The 25549-nt window shown below is 42.8% G+C and overlaps 1 protein-coding gene across 3 annotated transcripts in view; it reads right to left on the minus strand.

Moving 5' to 3' along the window:
• The window catches only part of LPP (LIM domain containing preferred translocation partner in lipoma), a 274991-nt gene that overhangs the window by 101723 nt on the left and 147719 nt on the right, over positions 1 to 25549 (minus strand). For all 3 annotated transcript variants that reach the window (XM_085513626.1, XM_015871614.3, XM_085513625.1), the window contains one exon: positions 14900 to 15565. In XM_085513626.1, coding sequence (XP_085369752.1) covers positions 14900 to 15565 — 666 coding nt within the window. The remainder of the gene's footprint in view (positions 1 to 14899; positions 15566 to 25549) is intronic.

Consider the following 25549-nt stretch of genomic DNA (forward strand, 5'->3'; position numbering starts at 1 on the left):
AGTCTGTAGCTTGACCCTAGGTAAACCTCAAACAGGATCATTTGTGGTTCAGAACAAACAAACAAAAAAAATCCCTTGATGTTTCTGAGTCATCACATTGCCTTAGTTCAGTTTTCAAAGGTGGATTTGCCTCAGTCAATCAGAGAGCCTTTGGTGGGCTCAGTAAGTGCTGCTTGGCTCCAAGGCAACTTGGCATCCTGGATGCCATTCGTCCAGAGGGAAGACCTATCTGAGAACAGCCACACGTTTGTACCATGCAGGGCCTCGTGCAAAGCTATAAAAGCAGCTATTTGCAACTGTTCACAACCAGGCCTCAGCTCGCTAAGAGCAAGGAGAGCGCTTCGGACTTTCCTGTGAATGTTAAACATTTGCTTAAAGGGCAGGATGAGCTCCTCCCTCATGCTGTGCCATCTCACATTGTGCAGCACAAGTTGTCCTCCTCCTGTTGGCTCCCATCCACGGCAGTATAATTAGAGAAGAACTGGTGTGACAAGAGCAAACAACACAGTAAATACACATAGATCAACTGCTTCAGCTTCACAAAGTGCCAGCATCCCAGAACTAGAGAACAAAAGTGCTCAGGAAAGCCAGCAGCTCCTTAGGCACTCAAAAAGGGAAGACTGGGACCTAAACAGCTCATGCACTGATGAGAAAATGAGCAGGTCACTAGAGATGCCAACCTGCATACGTGGCACCAGTAGATTTCCAAATAACACAGATAAAGTGAGCCAAGCATCTGTGGATACCCGCGATGGCCTCCCATAGCACAGGGGACCGCAGGCACTGCTGAGGATAACAGGCTGTTGACTTGGGGAGAGAAACATAAAAATAAAAAAGCAAGGACTGTTGGTATTACAGAACAGTGTGCTGAGGAAACAGGAATGGAAACAGCAATAAACTGCTGGGACCCACTGCTGCAAGAAATAAGTAGGATAAACTCTGCTGGGTCAACAGAGCATCAAATGTGGCAGAGGCCTGGCCCTGAGCTCTTACCTTTCTGAAACATGAATGGCTGAAGGCCAATCCTGCTCAGCTGCAGGGCTGCCCTACTCTTTGGGTTATGACTGTACAGAAGTTGCTGCACCCTAGTAAACAATATTTTCTATCACCAGCTAAGGAATGCTGGTGACCTCCATCTGTGCCCTTCTCTTTGTGTTCTGAAATGAAGTGACAAGGCCACTGTGCTCAGGTGTGCAAATGCATGCACTGCCACGGTATTTGCTTTGCTTACTGCCCCATGCTCAAGCATCCCAGTCAGAGGCAATTGTCACTCTGTGACACCACCTGAAAGACATAGTGAATGCAGCTTTTTGCCCAGCTCCAGCGCCCTGAAGATGACAACCAGATACATGCTTTTCCCTCAGAGCCCCTCTGACTGTCTATAGCAACAACAGGGACAAAAAGGAAAACCAAAGGACTCACAGAAACTTGGATCTGTCAGTTTGGATGGCCCCACACAACCACACTCAGACCTGACAGGTGCCTTCACAACTTCTCCTTTTAAGAGGAAGCACAGACCGCTGCGTGTCAAAACCCCAGGCTTCACTTCCCCACTTCAATACCAACTCAGTCTCTGGACCTGGGCATGTTAATTAACACAAGCAAAGTTTGAGTTCCCCATCTGCCAGCTATTCAACAGAAGCATCCTCACTCCCGGTCCTTCACTGCTTGCAGACAGAAGTCTTCTGCCTTCTTCCTTGAGATCCCACCAGTCACAATGAAGAAACAACGAGGGTAGATGGAAGACCGGCATAGGATAGCTCATCTGTAGTAACTCCAAGGGTGAAGGAAGGGAATACAAGATTCAAGCTAACTGTACTGGCGAATTCTTTGTTCAGTGTGCTAAAGACTGACATTAAGCCATTTCCACTAAACTACATTTTGGATGAACATTTCTCTTTGCCCATATCCAGGTAAAGGCTGGAAGCTGCAGTCCTCAACTTTACAGTACTGTGAACTCATTGGACAGGAGCAGAAATCACAGGTGAACAGCCAACACTGAGAACATGAATCGAGCTCTACAAGTGCATTACTCAGCCAACATTTGCCTAAATGTGCATGCATGCACGTGGGTGTTTGAAACCTCACAGTAAAACCCAGGCTCAATACACATTATAATACATATATATTATACAGAAAGTAAAGCTCAGTTTGATCAGAATTTCTATTGTAGCCAACATTTTGTCCACTCTCATAAAAGAGCTTATGAATAAGTGTTAAGCATACGGAAGTCCAAAAGCCCCCACGTACCAGGATGAATAAGGTAGGGATTCCCCTGAAGATAAGCATAAAGTCACTGTAACACCAGAAATGGGTACAGTCTGTTACATGCTTTGGAAAGGCATGGAGACACCAAATAAAAAGGCCATGCTTTGATTTACTCAGCCTCCTAGCTGTCACTTGAGAACCTCAGATGACAGGACCTCTGATCCATACTAACAGCTTTATTAAATGAACACAGTTGCTTCAAAGTTAATACAACTATGCTGACATCATTCTGGCCCAATAAACCCATCACAAAATGATGAACTACATTGTGTCTCCAAGTGCCTTCATAGGATAGATCAAACTCGCTGCTAAAATAGCATTCCATACGTGCAGTGTATGTGGGTTTTGCATATGTACTGTTGCATCTACTAAGGTGGTTTGTTTTTTTTTTTCCATCTTTGTATGTTTCTCTTCCTGGCTTCTTGTAGCAAATTTCCAAAAGCTGGAAATAATCACAGAATCGTTAAGGTTGGAAAAGACCTCTAAAATCACCTACCACTAATATTACCCACTAGCCATGTCCCTAAGTACTACATCTACCTTTTTCCTTAAACATCTCTAGTGATGGTGACTCCACAGTCTCCCTGGGCAGCCTGTGCCAGTGCATTATAACTCTTTCAAAGAAGAAATGCTTTCTAATATCCAACCTGAACCTCCCCTGCCACAACTTGAGGCCATCACCTCTTGTCCTATCACTGTGACTTCAGAGCAGAGGCTGACCCTCACTTTGCCACAATCTCCTATCAATGAGAGAGTGATGAAGCTCCCCCTGAGCCTCCTAAAAGACCCCAGTTCCACCAGTTGCTCCCCATAAGACTCATGCTCCAGACTTCTCACTGACACGAACAGAGATAGCTTAATTTCAGCTGCAAAATAGTTATTCCCATAAATGTGTTATAAATGGGATATAAGACAGCCACCAAACGTCAGATAAGCCATTCAATAGTGGCTGAGCAATCCTGAACACCAGGGCAACAGCATTCATCTTCCTCCTCACTTCCCACATTCCTCGTACCTGGCTTGCATAAAACACATGGATTTGCCGCTAATAGAGAAGCCCAAGAGGCTGGTAGCAGTGTCTGATTTCACCAGCCTTTCCTGGCAATGAAACAAAACAGGCACTTTGGCCATGGTACTGCCTCTTCACCAAAGTCTTCAGGCTCAGACAAGGTCAGAACACTGCGCTGTTCCTCAAGGCTAGCATGTATATATCTCACGGTCCAAGAGCTAATTCACCCTTAAAACTCTATGGTTTGGTTAATTAAATCATTCTCCATCTCCGAGATGACTGTTTTATCTCCCCAGCACAGGTACCTCACTGTCCCTGTAACACTGCATCAGGACACAGACCGGTGGAGGAGAAAACCTCGTGGCCGCTGCCCATGTGAGCCTGACAGAGCAGCTTTCCCTCTGCAAGTATGGGGAAATGACTATAAAAGCAAGATACAGCTACGTGCCTTTCAGAGGCTCTGTGAAGAATTTAGTTAAGATTCATAAGAGGGCTCTGAAAGTATTAAAAAAAACAAACAACAAACCCTACATAAATGATAAATTTTAACTGTTTTTAATGATGAATACCCACAGTTTTAAGAGAGGCCTTTTCTTAGTTTCCATACAAAAGTGCAAAAATATCCTTCATTGCAAATAACCACTCCGCCTGCTGTGAGAGGCTACGCACATGATTCCAATTGCCTTTCACAAAGAAAACAAGAATAACATTTTGCATTTATAGACTTTAAAACTACTTTGCAGACAATCAAGTCTCAAAACCCCCACTGTGATACAGGAGGCAAACATTATACCTGCTTTAGACAGGAAACTAACAGGCAAAAATATTGAACTGCCTTGCCTAAAGCCAGAAATGAGACATTTGAGAATTCAGGCACGCTAGCAAGGCTTATCCAGACCCACATTTGCTCACTTGCTCTTCTTAGCAAACTGTTTACTATCCCACACCTTCCATACAACAAGGTGTACTTGAAGCACAGCACAAGTGGCACCACCATTTATCTGCATTACCTACACATTTAATTTCATGTAGGTACCTCTACTGACCACAGGATGTGCCTGGGATTGCATTAGGCCACTTATTCAATTTCCTAGCATGTGTGGCAGGAGAAAAGTTGTTGACAACTAAAAGTTAACCAAACATGTATTTTTAGAACCTAAGTCCGACGTTCTACTGTCTGGATTCATAACTACCCATTTCTCTGACATTAAGCTGAGCTACCACATGAGAAAATTGCTAGAATGGTAGTATTTCCAGGGCACACTGAGTCACTGTCCGACATCTAAAATGGGAAATAAAATAATTTCTCAGAAATTGTCAGCACAGTGGGAGGCAAAGTTTGCAGGAACTCAGCTTGTATAGAAAAATTCAGGTTTCTGCTCTAAAACGGGTCCCTCGGCACTAAGCACACTTTTTTTTTTTTTTAATTACCAGATGATAGAAAAACAATTAGGTCCCATGGTGTTATTTCCTGACATTATCTCATATTTAGAACAATTATTAAGCAACACTAGCAAAATGATAATGGTGATAACCAGGGAGCAGCAGAAGGACCGTGCAGACTCAGAAACACACATCCTTTTTCGCTTTGATCTGATCCATCCCAGTGAGGAGCTGAGATCCCTGCCTGGAGACACTTCTTGCCTTGTCCCTGTAGAAGGATGCTTGCGAACCTCATCCCCCTCCACAGCAGGAATTCCCAACCCTAGACAGACCACCTTGGCTTGCCTCCTCAATGGCACATGGGGAATGCTAATGTGGAAGAGTAAGAAAGTCCCTAGGGCAGTAGTTTTCTTCCTCTTAATTTGCATACCATTAGTTTCTTTTCTTCCCTTGGAAGTGCAGGCCTCTGCATAATGAATTTAAGCTTCTGACAGCAGGCTCTCATAAACTGGGAACTACAGCTCTGAAGCATTTGCTGACACTGAGGGTTTCCAAGGTGAAAGCCACTGATCTCCTGCACAGGTATGGGAGAGCCTGTCCTCCGGAGAAGCCTCTGCAATCCCAACGTTAATCATTAACTCCTAAATGGAAGCAGAAGGGTTGATGAGGGTTTATATGGCTGCATATCCTTCGTATCCTCTTTAAAAGGAGAAACAGATGTTTCCAAAGACCACAAACTTCCACTCCACAAATCTCAGCCTGTTACCTTGAGGCAGTGAGTTCCAAAAACTGAATTAAAAACCAGATTAATTGTTTCACTGGAAGGTTAAGAAAAGAGCACAGAGAGGAGACTCAGGGGTTGGATACATTCCCTTGGACAGCAGTACATCTGCCTGCTCAGAAAGCAGCAGAAGGCATGGGGAAAACCCTGTCCTGCCACCAATTTTGGCTGGTAATCAGGGGGCTTCAGGACTGCTAACCCACATGAACACTGGAAAGCTTTCCCCTGTGTCAGAGATGTGCCCCCAAGTATAAACCCCATCTCATCTGTCTATATATGCTCTAGACTTCTTCACTAGCATTAATTTATAAACAAACTCCAGATACTATCTGCTTGTGCAGCACCAAAGAAGTTCTTTTTATCTGGGATGTTTGGCTCTCCCCCACCTTTTCTCACTCATTTTAAATTTAGATCGTCTTAATTTTCAAACAAAAAGCAAAACCCAAACAAAAAAGAGTGGCACTTTCGAGTGCTGCCTTCAGATATTCATTTGTATGCGTTTCCCATTCTTGACTAACAAAAAAGCAGTTAATTTTGTTGTAGCAGCCCGTTGCGATAGAAATAAAAATAATAGGTACATTCACAGATTTTGAACTTTTTACAGACACTGCTGCAAAAAGCAATTTTAATTTATAACCACGGAGTCTTGCAAAACATATAACGAAGACATAATAAAATGGAATGTTTATCCTGTGGCTCCCATTAGACCTCTTCCGTTCGATGGTTGTAACTAATGACTTGTTTTTCCACTTTTGTATTGGAAGCCTTATTATTGGGCTGCACAGAGCATACCTTATTTGATTTCCCTAGCAATGCCTGCACCTCTTGCTGAAGCCTGCAATTAGATGTTTATGAAATAATATTGAAAAGCTGCATAATCTTGTCTGTGGTCAAAAATTAAAACAAAAACAACAAAAAATGCCAGCGACAAAACAGCCCTGTTGGTATAACATTATACAGAGCACAATAGACTAATGTTCACTCCAGTGCATGTGTCCTTTTGACTAACCACTTCTATCTGACAACCTTTTTTTGGCAGCAGAACACACTGTACTTTTTGGATAATTGACTGTGGAATATAGTGCTGTTTACTCAAAAGCAGGTCACACAGAACTGAGCTTCCAGTTGTCTTTATCCTTTTACCTTTCTTATCTTCATGCCTGAACACTGAACTTCTTTGAATAACACGTGGTTTTAATTGCTGTACTGTACTTCTTCCTCAGAAGGTGAACTGATGGTGAAAGGGTAAGGAAAGGTGGGAAGCTGAATTCTGATTTGAAAATTAGATGTGGACATATTACTGGTGAGCTAACCGACAAACCCAAACAAGCATTTCCAGCACCCTCTGTTATCTGCAGGGTCACGTTTACATGCAGTGTAACTGTATAGTTTCTCTATGCTTAGAATTGACAGGATGGTTTCACCCACCACTTGCTCACTGACCTGGAAATTCAACAGTGGCAAAGCCCCCATTTTGAAGTTCAAACCTTAGGGGGTGGACACTCTTAGAGAAAATGATGCAGAAAAACATAGAAGTTGTGACAAACCTAGACTAGAGTAAATGCAGTTTGGGAAATGGGTTCAGGAGAAAGTACCATCTGAAGTGTTCAAATGAGGCAGTGAAAGAACTGATGCGTTTCTAAAGATTTTCTTGGGATGCAGCCTAGGGGAAAAGAGGTCACAAGTGTTGCTAAACAGGAGAGAAAATGGGCTTTGATGGCACAAAGAGAACAGCAGAGCCTTCTAACACAGGCTAGAAAAGGAGGTGCAAGCACCTCTCTGTTGCATATCAGACAGAGAACCATGGAGGTCACCCGAGACCTGCAGCTTGCAAAGTACTCGTGTAACTTGGCTTCGCAAGAAGTACAGATGTCACAGGGCACCAATTCACAAGAGGCTTCTTCTATAGTTTAAGACTGGAAAATAAGCCCTCGGGCTTCCTGGTGACAGCCTAGATGGAATCTGTCAGCAGCAAACACACAACAGGAGCTTCCCTGGTCACTTACGCAGTTTTCCCTCTGAAAAAGTTGAGTTTTCACTTCAAGCTCTCAGAGCAACAACAGAAAAGGAGGTGATTCACTTAATGAGTGAGCAGCTCTCACAAAGCCAGAGGAAACACCTGAAAAGGAACATCCTTCAGGTGTTCTGAAATACACTCTGACTAGGAATTAATGGGATGAACTTGATTGTATCTCATCTGCTCTATTACAGTGCAGGTGTGGTTCCATTCTACTGATGACTAAAGTAATCCTAATACGTCAGTTTAAGTTACTGCCAATTCATTTGAGGAAATTTTGTTTGTTTAGAAAAAACTTTAACTGGCAGGGATGAATGATACTGATGATAATAATTCATCTGTCTGCACCGGCGCTAAAACACACAGTGGAAAATCCTTGCTAATGCTAGATTGATCAGCTAACACACAGCAGATCCGCTCTTCTCATTTGTTTCACGTAGCTGACTTCAGACAGCACACTGCACTCTGAACTATTTTGAGGTTCCACGTAAAACAAAGTCTATTAGTGCAGATAAAGAGCAATGAGTACTGTTCTACTACAAGGAAGAGTTTGCCTGATGGCTTTTTTTTTTCCTCCACACAGAGAGAATACACTGTGTTTGGAACAAAGAGAAAAATGTGATTGGAAAATTTAGAGCCCTTAAATTAATTCCCTAGACAAAAAGTTGAGGCATCATATTCATAACATCATGTTATGTAACTTGCACTGGAGCCAGGCAGCTACTAAGTGAAATAGTACGAGTTATAAAAGCAAAATATTATTGTGAAAACAATTTTACAACTTCATAATTCACTATTATTTTCATTTAAGAACTAAACTGTCAGTACAATTGCAAATTCTGCTTGCCTTGCAGGAGTTCTTCCAGCTGGTGATAGGAAACCTTCCCTTCCCCCCCTCCTTGCTAAGGCTGCTATTCCACTTAATATACTGCGCTTCTTTGTAGTTATACAGAGGTAAATCTTAACAGGAAGTCTATTATGTGGGTGCCTAAGCAAGTTTAATACCTGAACATTTATAATCAATAAATGTAAACATATATTATTGTTTCTTCTCATTACTCTTGGAGGAATGAAATCAGAATAGATTATTTTCTACTCTTTACAACCAAGAATCTGTTTTAAGTGGGAACCTACACGACTTGCACTTCTCACTAGGCACCATGATCAGCTCACACAGGTATTTGGCTCAAGGTTGTGGCTGTCCTCAGCCATATCTATCAATGGAAAAGTGAATCACCTTTTCAACTGCGCACATCTCCCTGCACCAAGTTCATGCTTTGTAACAGGCCATTGCTATGTTATGTGTGCACATTCCATTAGGAACTGGATTAGGACCACAAATATGTTCCACAGAACTCAGTAGGAAAATCACCCAGGCATGCGCCAGTCCATTCCAAATGACATAACCAAAAATACCTCATTAGCCAAAGAAACACACTGAACGGAGTAGTTCCTTGTCAGGAACCAGTATTACTGTCAGGTCATTAGCTTTGAGTTTCACACCAATAAAGTAGCCAGAGCTCTTCTTGCCTCAAGCAGAGAAGCTATCTAGAGACACCGAGATGCTCCTTGTCTGCTACTTCTCCCCAGCTCTCTTACTGGTTTAGTGCCTAAGCTTGGGCAAGTTTCCTTGCTCATTCATATCCTAGCAATCAACTCGGCAACAACAGAAATTATTTGATAGGAGAACAACTTCACCATGTGTTTCAGCATCCTGGAAGATGCTCTGGAAGAATTACAATGTGGTTGGACATGAATGTATTTTAAAACATCAAGAATCAGCTCGTACAGCAATCAGCAGCACCATCACACACAACAGCCAGGGTATGCCTGTGAATTAATTAAATTGCACACACTTTTATGGGTTCTGCTTTTAGAATCGAAAGCTGTAAACTGAAAGCAAGCAACTGTCCTTGCCTCATCAGCTGCAGAGCATGCTGCCCACCAGAGACCGGAGCTCAGATGGCCCCAGGGCTCAGGCAATTACTGCTGCCCAGAAACCAGACAGCCTCCTCAACAGATGTTTCTTCTCACCCATAGGTAAGTATCTGCTGACTATATTTTATGGCCACAGATAAAACATCCTTACCCATTAGACTGTGACACAGCCTGACAGCATCTGTCAATGCAAACACTTGGCTATGAAGAGTTAAACAGCAGAGGAACAGAGCCCTTAATTAACATCAAGGCTGCCCCATTCCTTATCATGTATGGAGGCATTGTCCTCAGCTTATTTTAAGAAGGAGCAAGAAAGAACATCCACGTATTACGTCAAAAGCCTCTTTCTCAATTATTCCTCTTTATTACAAACCCAAAGTGGCTGAGTAAAGGCTAAAGCTCAAAAACCTGCGAGTCAAAAAAATACAGCTGTAAATTTAAGTTGGTTTCTCAGTATATGCTGACCTCACTTACTTCTGTAACTACAGGATCCCTGTTATCTTTAACTTCAAGGTAACTGTTTGGCAATTCTGAGTTTCTCTGCAATTCTTAAGAGACAAATCTGATGAATTTGTGTCATCAGCCAGTCTTGCTAATAAAAAGAATGTAGAAATAATGCCAATATAATACAAAGAACCAACAGTAAAGTCCTGAAACAAGAATGGTAAGCATGTTTTTCTTAGGTGAGAATTGGGTTCTTTCAAAAGTTTAGGGTGTAAGAGAGACTGTGCCAGACTCCTGTAGTAAAGATCAGCAAACTGTTACAAAATCATTTCTTTGCAACTATTCCCAACGTGAAAATTCTGAAGAAACTCCCAAAGATTCTGGTGCAGAGATGTAAATTATCTTTGAGTGAAAAATACTGTTCTCAATGCCACAGAGTGCCAACAAGTCCCAACTCTGATCCGCTCCTCTCAGTGTGAGACACCACTGTCTTCTTCTCCTCCTCCTCATTTTAACAGAAGCAACACAACATTTAATTTAATCCACCCAGAAGCAATGACAGAGTCAGCAGCTGATATACAGCTAGTGCTGGTTAGAACTCAGAAATACTGTTTTATGAAGAATGTCAACATTTTGACATTTGTTGCTATTCTCAGGGTAGAACTGCATATTCATCTGGGAAACTTAAAATGTCACACTGAAATTGCAAATTCAATCCTGAATTTTGGAATTTCACCTTTTATTTCACTTTACATTATCATTCTCTCTTTTTTTTTTATGTATTCAGTACCAGACTGTAACATTTTGAATAACTTTTTAATTTGATATGGCTTTATTTTAACACTGTAAAACGATGGGCAATTACTGGCTTGCACTGACAGAAAACCAGCTTGAACCATCATTTTACCCTGCCCCTGAATCATACCCAGTGGAAATTTTCTATGTGCAGCTATTGACTTGGGTGCAGAGATGAGATGTTGGGGGAGAAGATACTTGGGGGGAGGGAGGTGGCAAACACTAAGCTGCCTGCCTTTGTGCACAAGCAAAAAGCTAAGCTAAGGAAGGCTATATCCTGTGACAGCAGGAGGATATCTGGCAGATTGCATTTACTCATCTGCAGAGAACAAAAAATTCCTAGCCACTAGATTAACAGCAAGCAGCAAGAGCATTAGACTGAGTTCAAACACAAGTGCCGGAGGTATTATTTTATGTGAGTGATGGCAGACTGCAAAAATTATTAAACTGGTGCAAGAGAAATGCATCAGTCATAGCAAAGGACGCTGTTGAGCAGATGTTTCTGAGGCAAAGATGAAACTTCCAAGCAAACATCTCCATCACAGGTATTAAATCAGTGGAAAAACTGACAAAAGCTGTGTAAAATGAGAAAACAGCGAGCCGTCACAGCCCTCTTTTGGGTATTGCAAGTTTCATATCAATGCTGGTTGCAGTAGGCAGCAAAGTAACACCACCCCCAGTAGCACAGAAAGGACACAGTGGTCGAGGTCTGCTAATCAGGAGTGACCACCACCACCTAAATCACGCCAAAAGCATAAGCTGCCTCATCACCCTTACCTCCCCCTCTGCCACAGTTTCTCTGTTTAATTTCCACAGTGCTCACTGAAAACCATGCACAGGGCTTGAAAGGCTGTTTGAAGTGGTTGCCCTGCTCCTCGTGCACTACTAGTGCATTAGTCCCTTTGGGAGGGAACATGGTTCCTTAGGACAATGAGTAGATTCAGAAACGGGACGGAGAATCCATGGGATTCAAGATTTAAGGATTCTCCTTAAATCCAGGAGATCTCCTTAAATCCCAGGCTGCCCAGGGAGGTGGTAGAGTCACTGTCTCTGTAAGTGTTCTAGAAACATGGAAATGCAGCACTGAGGAATGTGGTTTAATGGGAAATACTGATGGTATACGGACAGTTGGATCAGATGATCTTAGAGGTCTCTTCCAAACTTTACAATCCTATGATAACCAAACCCAGTGAGAGGACCTAGAGTTACAGGAAGATATGAAGGGTTTTTGGTGACTTGGCCAGATGTGTTGGTTAATGGTCAGAGCTTCTTCAACTATTTTGGCCACTAGGCAAACTTGCAAAAATTCTCTCTCCATGGCTTTGCCATTTAATTTCTCTGCTGTGAACATTTTTGTGCCAAATATCATTATACCTAATGAGTCACTCTGATCTAGTGCTTGCTGACTTTTGGGAGAGGAGATGTTAAGAAAGAGGCTTCTATTTGATCTGAAAGGACACCATACCACTGCAAACAACATGAAGCGAGCCCACTGTATCACAAGTTCCTGTGATGGTTTTGTAACAATTCTTGTGCTGTTCATCAGAAACCCCCACTATCAATGACCATGAAGAAAAAGCTACTGAGATTTCTGGCTGTGGATGCCTTCAACACGTATGAAGGTTTGAATGAGGACATGCACTTCTCTAGTTCACTTCCCAACTAGGACTTGGGCTTTAATGCTAAGTACAATGCAACAAAGGACTAAATGCAGAGAGGTTTCACATGCACAACTCTCACTCCCATAACTGGCCCAAGGACAGAATGCACCAGAGCTGTCTATGACTACAGCTCATTGTTCTCAGTGGGCTTTAAGAACCTATAGAGATTATTTGCTGTTCCCATACCAGTCCAGATTTATTTTGGATCAGCAGCGACCTCAACATAATCAGTACACAGTAAAAAGCAGAGCCACAGCATTGTCGATCCTTTCTAGTCAGAATGTAAGATATAAATTTTTATAGGTGCTTTTTAATTAGTTGGGTTTTTTTTTTGTTGTTGTTGTTATTACAAACCCTAAATGAATTGAATGAAAAAACTCTACTCGGTGACAGGTCATGGTTGATATTAGAGTTAAGGCTCACAGATTTCTAATAAGAGATGAATTTGTTAACATTTCTTTAATATTTTCCACACAAAATGTGTTCAAAATTAAGAATGCATTTTTCTGAACACAGTTGGAAATGATTCAGTATTTTAAGATGACTCCATTGCAAGAGGAAAAACATCTAAAGGTATTCTTGCATTTTAAGTGATAACACCTGCTTTTTAAATCATTCTGGCTTCTCAGTTCATTCTCCTTAACTGAAAGACCTCAAACCAACCCTGAAAAGGCAGAACACAACATATTTTCACGTAGAAAACTGATTCTGATTTCTGTTGCGCTGTAGCCAACAAGTAGATTTGCAGCAATAATTCTCCCTTATCAGAAATCTGGCACCAGCAAAGCCTGCCATATTTTTTCCCCTTTTAAATAATTCCAAAAGTTGATTTTATGAATGGAACTGCAAAGGAAGAGAACAACATTCAGTAAAACCAGACAATACTGCTCCACTGGCAAAGCACACAGTGCTTTATTACTGAGCATTTCCTACTAGACTGCAAGATCATCTTCAATCCTTAACCAATTAATCTGTGCATTATACGAAACAGCATCAAGCAGTTTGCAGCACCATATTAGAGAGCCGTTGTAAGCTCAAAGGTGAAACAGGCAATAATGCAGATATTCAGCAGGTTAAAAGAGAATTAAATTCTGGAGGAATCTATTACCAAGCAAATCACAGCCTGCCTTGCAGAAATACTTATTTTTATAGAGATGATACAAATAACTTTATATGTGTATTTGCAAATGTCATGTGCACACAAACACATATGTAAATAGATATCTAAATACGGGTACATGAAACCCCAAACTTGAACTAAATTAAACTGCCCCTCCAGCTTTGTAATGCAAATGAGACTTGTGCTGTTTGTGGTTCAAGACGATTTGCGTTTCCATAGAGATGCTGACTGAACTAAAGTTATTAATTTTATATATATATATAAAACATACACTTTTATATAAATCTACTTGTATCTATACGTCTAAATATGTATCTGCTATAGCCTGGCACTCCACTGGAAACACACCAATTTACACCAGTTAAGGCTATGTGCAAATTTCCTACCTTTCACTACTTTCCAATCTAAGCTCTGTACCAGGCACCTGCAGAGCTGAGTTTATTGCTTTTCTCCTCGCTTCTTTGTAAGGGAAGGGGAAAAATTGGGGAAAAAAATAGTGGTTTATTAGCTTCTCATAGACAGTATTTCAAGGAGCTGTCATTTATTATCCTGCCCTGGCCAGCAATGGGCTCACCATCTCCCTACATAGGCTTGGTGTCTTTGCCCTCAGGCACAGCTGAACCCCATCATACAGAAGAATCACACAAAGCTGATGCCCCACAAGCCGCTAGGGCCACATTTGAGGTGACCACCCAGATGCTGACATATGGGCAGAGAAACCAAGCAGTTTAACTTTGTTCGGTATCTCTCCTTTGGTTTACAAGGCCCAAATGTATGTTGAAGTGATTGGATGCCACTCGCCTCGCTACCACCTGAGAGGGAAATCAGAGCACCCACAGCACTGTGTGAGAACTCATTTCCATGTGGTTTTTCTATGATAAGTGATTTTTAAACAGCAACACACAAGAGGTCAACCTCCGGAATCGCTCTGAACCACAACCAAAACCAGTGCCTTCTGTACCTCCTATCTGCATAAGATGAACAAATTCTCCAGCGAGCCAAAGATGTCCATGAGCTCTCAGAGGAAATGTTGACGCAAGTTGTAAGCCCCCAAAAGCCTATTTCCAAGCCACAGGAGAGCTCCTGTTTCCAGCCTTTAGAAAGCCACGTGGAGGGAGACTACTTTCTGTATTCTTCATTTCCTTCCCTTTGTCAAACAAAGGTGCAGCTTATAAACCTATCACCCCAGTGACTCCAACAGTGCACAGTGGAAGAGCCAACTGGCAAGGTCTGAAAACCTTGGCCAGCCTCCCGATGTAGGCATGGAAACATAGGGCAGAGGACATGAATCGCCATGCCCCCGCTGCTCACATGCCCTCAGCCCTGACTCTACAAGCACCAGTTCAGTCTACCCAGGGTCCCACCCAGCCTGGCCTTGAGCACCTCCAAGGATGGGGCATCCACAGCTTCCCTAGATAGCCTGTGCCAACACCTCACCAATCTCTCTGTATAAGGGTGACCAACAAGTGCTGACATCTCCTACCTTTTGCTGCAGCGGCTGCGGGGCCAGCACTGGGTCTGTGATGTAGGTCTTCTTCGTTCCAGGAGGCTGGTACATCCCAGGAGGAGCCTGGCCCATGGTATTACTGCTAGGATACGCTGGCTCAACCTTCCAGGTGCTCTGTGGCATGTAGGGTGCGTCAGAGCCATTCCTCCCTCCGTATCCGCCGTAATACGGGTCCTGGTAGCGGCCTTGCTGAGGTGCATAGCCATAGCTGGGCTCTGAAGGACGGGCAGGTGGTGGGGCGTAACCATAGTCGGGCCCACGGGGCTGTGCTGAGCCATATTGCTGGGCACCAGGCGGGCGGGCCGGGGGGGCTGCATAGGGCTGGCCAGGCCCCAGACTGCCATAGTGAGTGGGCTGAGGACCCGGCGGCTGGTAGTGAGGGCTGGGCTGTGCCGTCCTCACTTGGACATTGAAGGTTGGGCGGCTGGGTGTGGAGGCCGTGGTGTAGGAAGCTGGAACTGGCTGAGGCTTCAGGGTGCCGATGGGAGTGACTGGGATGGGTGCAGGCTGGCCAGGCCCCTTGGCTGTGGATTTCTTGGTGGCGGTGAGGGGAGGCTGGTTGGGAATGATCATCCGCTTGTGGCCAGTGACAGGGGTGGACACAGACGGGGTGTTGGCAGCAGAGCTGGAGGTCCCGGAGCCCTATGAGCAAACAAAGAGCCACAGCGTCAGCAGGATGAGCCATTCAGCATTGTGTTGTAAGCAGAAGGGTTAAGAGGGAACAGGGTCTTACAGTAACATCTGCACAGCAACTCAAACTGCTTAGGGAAGCAGGAATGTACCTGAAACTACGCATTATAAAATGGTAATAACAACCTTTTCCTGCTCTGACAGAACAGGGACAGTGCTGCTGCAGCCGAGCAGAACTGCCAGGCAGCACATTGTGTCTCTCCTTGGGGTTTCTTCCTCCACTTTAGAACAAACGAACTTGAAAGCAATAAATGCAGGGGGGGAAAAGGAGATTTTCAGGAGAATATTTAGCATGGATACCCACATGTTCATGTGAAAATGAGAGCACTCGAAAGAAGAAAAATGAGATTTAAGTCTCTATGGAGACATGCAAGCTTCCAGAGTGCTCAGAGGGTATTGCCCCCAATACAGGACTGCTTCTGACAGTGTAAGACAGCAAAACAGAATGGGCTGAAAGCTTTGCTTAGAGCAAAGTGTAACACAGAAGTGTCCCTGTCCCTGGCACTGTAAGTCTCAAGTGACCCCAGCAAAATGTTACACGTGGCACAGAGAAGGGCAGAAAGCAGGCCAAGATTCCTAAGGGCTTTAGAAGTCTGATCCTGTGTAACCCAGCACCAGCACCTGAGCCTCACAGCAAGTCCTGCCACTTCCTGGGACTTGGCAACTACATGAAGACATAGCACCGCAACATCATCCTAGCAGGTATCTTATATCTTCCTGTCTAATATACTTGTCTGTCTTACTCAACTTTATTATTCAGCCTCTGTATCCAAAAATACTGGTGCAAAAATACAGCTTTGTTAAAGAGCTAACATTACAAAATGGTTTCTGGAGATCACCATTAAGCCTTTTCACTAAGTCAAAGAACAAATTTCTACTCCTGGAACTCAGGATTTAGCAAAATTTTCTTGCTTCTCCTTAGTTTGTTGTATTCTTAAAAGGGTCCTTGAATTCCATCTCTTCCCATACACAGAAAAATTAAAGGCAACATGAACATTTTGATGGCATTCCTTTGCTGTTACACTTAGCATGATGGTTATATCTTATGTAAGCTTATGCATTTGGCTCCATCTCAATAACATGTAAGTGCAAAGGAGACCCAAACCAGACAAGCTCATGTGATGCCCATGGCAGTGCTCAAACTAAAGCACACACCTCTTTTCCTTAAATAATCAGTCCTGTACCTCTCCCGAGATACTGCTGCTCTATGCAGACACCCTGGTCGGCATGCACTGCCTCATTTTCCCCTTGCTGGACTTGCTAGGCAGGGAACTGAGCGGTGGGGGCTCATCAGGGGCATCAGAGAAATCCTCTGCCTGGTCAGCAGGTGGCGGCAAGAAGTTGCTGCCTAACCAGCTCAGGCCAGTGGCTGGAGAGAACCTTCAACTACACAACACACTGAGCCTCCCAGGTTACCAAATCACCACCCAGGTGGCAGCCACCACACATGAAGGGAGAAAAGAGTAAACCACTCAGCTTCTCCTCCACAGCCTACAGACAAGTCTACCAAGCAATAAGGAAGCTCTACCACACAACTGGTAGTTCTTTCCCAGTGACAGGTGCAAAGACATTTTTGCTGATGTAAAGAACTGACTCCTGCAATCACACCTTCAGGGCAAACCTCCCACAAGGAATGAACGAAACAACAGGCAAGTAAGAGCATCAAGCTGGTTTGAGAGATGTAAAAGGAATGCATGCAGAGGTGGGGGAAAACAAGCAGCACACTTCTGCAAGAGAAAAAATATGTCTCAGTGTAGTCAAACCCTGACTTTACGAACAGATCCACAAGGCAATACATAGAATAGATTCTGAAACTGAAAAGAATGAAGAGCTGAAGTGTATCTAGGCTGAACTGCAAGGTCAGAGATGGGTTAAGGGGTCTGTAGCCCTTCATTATCATTGCACAATTCTTCTGATTCTAAACACTTGGTGTGGAGCAGGCATCCCTCTACCCCTGCTTCAGTGCACAACTGCACCAGAGCTCAGTACTAGCAAGAAAGTTTACTTCTTGAAGCAATTATTCCCCCATGTCAGCTTGGCATTTAGTCCAGGAGTGCTAGAAGCTTTCCTGTTTCCTCACCTAGTTCGTTCTTGTAAATTACAGTAGTTTGTCCACTTACTGTAATGGGATGAAAGGTCCACAACGCAGCACTGTGCAATTACCACCAGAGCTTTTTTCTTTTCCCCCCAGTGTGAACAGGGAGAAGTTAGCTAACGTTTTAATGACAATGGCACATCAGCAGGGAACAGGAAAGCCCAATGCAGAATGTAATTGAGCTCTGTTCATCACATCTTACATTTCTGAATGCAGACTCTGGAAGCAGATTATGACAGAATGCCAGTAACGCTCTTGTGATGGAAGTCTGTTCACACCAAGAACCGGGGGTTTTCATTCTTGCACTATTAGCATCCAGATAACATGCTTCATATGTTGGTGCCAGTCTCCTAACAGAACTGGAATACACCTTAGGAACGATAACCCCTTCCTCCAAAATAAGCTTTGCTGCCTATAGACTGGAACTCTGAGAGGATCTGAGTAACTCTCATATCCAACACCAACAAGATGTGCTGAGTCTCCCGTCTTGTACAGGAGCCCAATGAAGGAAGGCACCAAGCTGGGCCCCTGGGCCAAGAGACCCAGCACTGCCAAAACCATCATGGCAAAGGTTGGAACTCATAAGCACCAGCCGCACTGTGGCATTCAAACCACAGCCCATCTTGAGGAGGAGGAAGTTTGCATCAGTAGGAGTCCCCAGAGGCACCCTGAGTGACTCATTCTCAATTCCTCTGAGGGTACTGGGCAAGTTTCTAATGAACGACTGGCTCAAGGGGGAGGAGGAGGAGGGTGCAATGCTAGTTAATGTGGTGTAGCAGAAATATGGAACAGGTTGGAGGGAATTCAACACCTTCTGGAACGCTAATAATTTAAGAGGACACAAAGAGGAACATTGGCTGTAGGTCTTGAACAAGGGCACAGGTGACGTATCACCATAAACCTCTGCTCTCTTGCTTAGGAAAGAAAGGTGGCCACAGTCCAGCCTTCTGTATGGACTCAAATCACCACAGGCTTAAATTTCTAGGTCATTCATTGATTAAGACATTATAAATGCATATGAACTATGGACAAGGTGCATGCAGAAGAGCAAGAAAATGGCACTCGTATTCCGTGAGGAAGAGCGATTTCAACATTTGTCTGTTAAACACAAAGATAGGAGAGAATGATGAGGCTATAAGGATGCCAGATAGATGGAGGGGGAGTAATGAGCAGAAAGCTGGAAAGGACTACCTGTGTCACTGGGTACAGTCCCAGCAATGACTGCCACAAAGGTTTCATCCAAATGAGTCCACAGAACGCCTACTAGTACCACAAAGTAGACTCATCCAAAAGCACATCAAAGTTACAGTCCAGAAGCATAAAAGCAAGTAGAAAAAGGAGGAAGGAAAAGCAGAAAGAGAGAGAGTGGATTCACAGTTCAGGCATCCCTTCCTTCAGCAGCTCCTGGACAGCTCATTTCAAAGCTGTACTGCATTTGCAAATGACTAAGACAGCCAAGCAAGCTCTCTGACATCCTCATAGGACTGTTCTCAAAGGAAGACAGGCTTTCCTCTGCTCGCCATGCATTAGGTGAAACTGTCTGACACACTTTGCAAGTGCAAATTAGAACCACGCTACTTACCATCAGCCCGTTCTTGCAAATTCATATTCGCAAAGAGAGTAAACTAGAAACCCCAGGTGCTGATAAGGCAGAGTTGTTAAGAGAAACTAGAGTAAGAAGGAGTTAAATTCAGAACCTCAACTACCACAAGCATTATACTACAAAATCTTTTTTTTTTTTTAGTAGGGAAAGCACAAGAGCCTTGTTTAAACACAGATGGAAGTACCTAAATGCACTGCCTCTTCTACAAATGAATTACCCAGCAGTTCAAATAAAGGTGAACTAATACTGACAAAATCAAGTAGAACTCAATGAATGTGGGAGGAAAAACCCCCCATAACGCTTCTCCTAAATAAAGCTACCACGTGCAACTGTGAGGGGAATCACTTTGCTTGGTAGCTCTTTCCCCATCTATTTGAAGGCAGTGACAGCTTATAAACAATTTGCAGGAGTTTCTTCTATCAACCACCATATGAGAAGTCTGTGCCTCTATCACAAAGCCATTCATTTCAAGAGACCTGGCTGTCAAAGCTGGATATCTGAATTCAAAGCCACCTTGGTAGGGAAACCCAAAGATGAGATTATCCGCATGAATCATCATTCCATAGAAATTATTTAAATAGATCTTGAATCACATTCAGCATATATCTACAACAAAGTTATTTAATAGGTACTAGAAATGAAACATTGTTCTACCCAAATTAGTCTATAATTCCATACCATTTGTCAGGGTTAAATCTTAAAGAGAACAAAGTAACTGCAGTCTACATCAGGAGCATGATTCTGTATGATCAGCTGGAAGCCTTATGAAAAGGTCTCAACTCTCCTTTTATTTTGTGTATTAGTATTTTCTATAGTCCCTTCAGTTACTCAGTTTCACAGACCTGATCAAAAATGCCTACACAAAGTTTATCACATTCTATTCAATTCTCCTGGCACTTTTCACAAAGGTACAGTTGAATAGCTTTAGCCCTTTAGCTGTCAAATTATCACTTATAAAGATACATTACTCCAACTCAGTGGTTTTCAACCTCTATGTTCTGCAGCCCCCAAATGTCTTTCAGGAGGGACAAGCTCCTTCACACAGAGTTAATCTACTGACAATAAACAAGGGCTTTTTTTGTTTGTTTGTTTTTAAATTACCATTTGCAGAATTCTTCTTAGTTCCCTTAAGAGTGATCCACAGACCCCCAGGTTTTGCAGAACACAGGTTGAGAACCACTGCTCTAAGCTGAGGCTGCCTGTTTCAAGCATTTCAGTCACAATTTGCTCTAGGAGAGACAACCCTCCTTCCTCGAAAGGCAGAAACCTGGCAGCTACAGGCAGGCTGAACACAGGATGCAGCGATCCCAGGAGGCTGCCAGCTAACAGTGCCTATGCAGCATCTCTCCAAGTCAGCCACTCATCTGCACGGTCCATGAGCACTGCAGGACCGCAACCCCAGGACCAGCTGAAATCTTCCAGGTGTGGCTTTGGTGCATTTCTACTGGGTCATTTATCCCTTTCTAGTACTAGAAGCCCAAATCAGAACAGATGAATCATCCACTGGGGGAGATTCTACTTCTCTTTGCCGACTGCAAAAGAAGCGTGCAAACAGCCAAGACAAGTCACTGAATATTTAGACAGCACAAGTTAGTTGAGATGATTCTGCAATAAAGAGGTAATTTTGACGTGACTGTTACAAGTACAGACACCTTTTCCCTGCATTAAGTGCACTGTCACTCAAGCTCAGCCTCGCACCAAAGGGATTTATCATAAAATCGTTTGAGTTGAATGGGATCCTGAAAGGCCATCTGGTCCAACTCCCAGCAATAAACAGAGACACCTACAGCTCTATCAGATGCTCAGGGCCCCATCCAGAGTGACCTTGGGTGTCTACAGAGACAGTTTGAAAAGGAAAGCCCCAGGGAAACATCAAATATCCTGCTTTGATACCTGGGCCTTTAGACACCTGAAAACACATCAACAGGCATTTTAGGAGGTTTCGTGATGTGCAGACACATCTAACACCTTCTGACTTCAAATTATGCATTTCAACAAGCCACTTTGATAGTGATAACATACAGGCAGGTTCCCCACAACATACTGTGGTTTTTTTCTGTCTGAAATAACATCTAGATGAAAAAAAAAGATCTCTAGCCTTTCATTCGGGACCTTCAGATGATTGGCATTCTGGTAGAGCTCCAGCTGGACTGATGAATGTCCAGAGACTGGCAGATGCACTACTATGTATATCCCATGCACCAAATCCAGTGCATTTTCAACACAAGAGGTTTTTCTGGCTTTCTTCATAATACCCAAATGGTAGACTGAGCACACAGAGGACATGCTGGTCCTCTCTGCACCAATGCTATGTGATACACATGGTTTAGTTGCTAGTACAGATCTCCATAGGTGTCAAAATGCCCTTAGACTCTCATCCAAAATTTTGAAGTCTGGTCCAAAAGTCATAAAATCCTCAGCCAAAATATGCTTATAATCAAATGATGCTTTTCTTTACAGTTTCATCGCTCTCTCATTTCCAGTTCACAGCTGCCATGCAAGCACCACAGAGGCACGAGCTGCACAGGATCAGCAGCCACATTTGTACTTCCCAGCAGTGTTTATATGGATTCATCTTGTTGGCTTGATCACCAGAAGCTATCAAAGGTATTCAAACAGATTGTTCCTCGGCGCTATACCAAAAGAAAAAGAGGAGAAATCTAATAAAGTGTTCATCTCTGGATCTCAAATGAAGAGAATACCTTACAGATGCCATGAAGTGTTGCAAGAACACAACTGCTTCTGAGCTTTGATCTGTTTTTCAGCTGCTACCAAGGGTGGAAAAGGAGTCATAGTTGTTAATGTATCTGTTCACAAGCCCTTTTGTACTCCTTGTGACGGCCCAACTTGAAACACAAGGGAAAAGAGGGTGCACAAAAGGAAAGGTGATAATAAGTTGACCTCCGATATTATATCATGGAAAAAAACCCTTCACAACCAGAGTGCGCAGTTACAGACAAACACCTTGGTTCAGCTTTCAGTATGGGTGTCAAGTTTTCTAGGCAAGCTGGGTTTCCACTTCACAACACTCCATTAATTCCACAGAACCTGAACACATCTGAAAAGTTTGGTCTCAAAATACAAATATTATGCCAGGGAGTAATTTTGCTTGTCCCTCTCGGTTTAATATTTACTTTTTTGTTTATCCCACTACTATCACTATGATAACTACATGAACTCTTTATTTGTTTTTCCGTTTCTGACAAGTGATCATCTGGTATTTATGAAGAGTAGTACGTGAAAGACTAGCTTTAAAAAGATGTGCAAACAATTGACCTAAATACTTCTAGCTCTGGTAGACAGTCAAGGGCCAAAACTTGAGTTTAATTCATTGAAAGGGATAGTAAGGATTAAAACTTTGCTATTTTAGCAATTCCTCTTGATCTTGTAGTTGAACTACAGCAGCCACTTCATCTACAAGAATATCTGATACCAGCATAAGGAAACCCTTGTCAAGCTACAGATGATGTCTGTTCTGTTGTGAGAAGCTAAATGTTTCCTGAACTAATTTCAGGATCTTTCTGTGATTTCCCAGTCTAGAGACTAGAATGACAAATCTGTGCCAACATGGACTTCAGGAACATGGGATGTCAGCCCCCTGCACTGGCTGAATCAGTGGCATGTTGACTTCACCGTAGATTACATAAAGATCGATGTATCACAGGCCTTTCAGTACAACAAAACTCAGAAATAGTAAATGCAATCCCAAAACAAAAGGCCACAAGCAGGGTAACAGTACCCTAGGAACACAGCATAAGGGAATGGAGCGGAGAAGCCAGGCTTTTTAAGCAGCACCTTTTCTCTGAGGCTTCGCAATACAGGAATGTCCAAACATCTCCATTAAGCAATCTGGGTCCTACCAGCAGGTTGAATGAGTCTCCCTGTTTAAGTCAGGCAAAATGTTGTGCTGCCTTACAATGGGGAAAGCCCCCACTCTCCCCATCTGAATAAGAATTTTGGGTGAGTAAAGTATTTTTATGACTTTTGCTATGACTCAGCTAGTGAAAGTATCGTAATTACACCATCCACAGACTCAAAAACGATTTCTCTTCCTTTTATAACTCACTATTTGTAATGGAAAAGCAGCTCATGTGCCTGATAAATATGGGCAAGGTTGGAGGGTTACACAGATTATGCGGCTATCCACGGATGTTCATCATGATCATAAAAAACAAATTAAAACATTATAATGAAAGACGCATGACTGAAGGGACGTGAAGCAGTGAGTGACAGAATGAAATACACGTATTCACAAAACCTTCTGGAGAAACCTACAACTAGATGGAAAACAGCATTCTCTATTGTGTGCTGAACAACAGATTTAAAGAATAGTCCAAAACCCCTATAAAAGGTTCTCATTTCCTACTAAATTGCAAGGAAGTTTTAGAGTGTTTATAGAGTGCACAAGCTTTCTTCCTTTATTAATTCTAGAGGATATTAAAAGAGTGCATACGCACACATAAAATAATATGAAGTACATATGCGCTCAGACTCTACTTGGTTTACTTTGTGTTACTTGTTTGTTTATGATTTCATTTAATAGTTGCATTGCTTGCATTTATGACCTATTTATCTTCTCAAATTCCAAAAGGCTATTAAACTAGATTTAAAAAATTATCCTACCACAGGGCATAAGCATTTTCAAATGTTAGTATTGTCTCTATTTCCTGTGAAAAACATGTGTTTTTATTCTTCCCCACATTTTAAAGCCTGTGCGAATAGTAGTACAGAAGAGCAGAAGCATCACTGAACAATTCTATGTTCATACAACATCTGCTTTCTTATGGTTCATTTGAGGTCCAGAACCCACCATCATCCGCCAGTATTTTTAGTGGGATACGAAACAATTCAAGCTAGTAACTCGAGTGGTTAGCAGCAAAGAAAAACCATACAGCCTCACCAAGTAACAGCTCAAGGAAAAAAAGAACCAATACAAAAGACAGGCAGATATGACAGTGAGGTTATTTTCCTATTAGGTCCAACGTACACCTTTCCAAGAGGCTGACGAGCTTCAACAACAGGTCAAATTTAACTGTTTTCCCAGATGGCTTCTTCTGGGAAGTGGAGTGGAACGTTCCCTCATTTATCCGTCTGCCTGGGTTATCACCACTGCCCGAAATACCTTCGTCTTTCCACAGTATCACAGCCTCCAAGTACCATGTTGGGAAATACATGTGATTGAAAAGGCTTTCCTTCACCTGCCGTGACTTTTCAAGTTACTCTGTACACAGGCGAATGCATACACTAAGATACATGGAATTTACCCACTGCAACGAGTCTAGTCAAAACACCAGGGCAATTCTATAACAAGCCAGGAAAGTGAAACAGAGCATTAATAAATAGCAAAAGAGAAGTGCCATCTGAAACTCAGCAATACTCACGTAAAAAGCAATACAGAAAGTTAGAGACAATATTTTTAAATTAAGGTGCAAACTCAGAACTGTCAGCTTCCCCACTATTTTCTTCTCTCCGTAGAGAAAATAAAACTACATTAAGCATATGGGTAATATGGCATTTAAAACACACGCTGATAAAAAATTTACAATAAAAATTTAGAATAACAATTCCGGGCTGGTATTTTCCATGCTTAATATCACAATAATATCACTCTAAGAAGCCTGTGGAAGGCAGAGTCAAACCCACTGCCTCAGCAGGCTTGATTCTATTGCAAATGGCATTATAAATCAATTCAGTTTTCCCAAATATGCCTTGAGGAAACAAAGCCACAAATAGCCATTGTAATTTTTTATATAAAAAGACCAAAAAAAAAAAAAGAAAAGAAAAACCCTCAAAGAACAAAAACATCTCTTCATTCTTAACCAAAACATAAGGGCTGTGTTTTTTTAACGACTCATACCGCTAAATAGAATATATTATGGGATCACAGAAGGGCTTGGGTTGGAAGGGACCTTAAAGTTCAACCAGCCCCAACCCCTGCCATGGGCTGGTTGCCTCCCACCAGAGCTGGCTGCCCAGGGCCCATCCAGCCCGGCTTGGGCACCTCCTGGGATGGGGCATCAGCAGTTTTAGGGGGGTGGGGGGGAAAAAGGTTAAGCTTCATCAAGGATGACCTACCAAGCACAATTAAGTTACAATTAAGTTAATATTGAGTTATAATTTTCCTGACTTACACTGCTCTCTTGGAACAAAATAACATCTCAAGACATTTGCTGTGAGGCTGCTGATTGAGTTAAGGTTATCACAGCCACAGCTAAGAACCAGCATATATTCTCTAATA

The sequence above is a fragment of the Coturnix japonica genome, chromosome 12 (assembly GCF_054131305.1).
Source record: "Coturnix japonica strain WE chromosome 12, WE-NBRP24, whole genome shotgun sequence".
Classification (NCBI taxonomy): domain Eukaryota; kingdom Metazoa; phylum Chordata; class Aves; order Galliformes; family Phasianidae; genus Coturnix; species Coturnix japonica.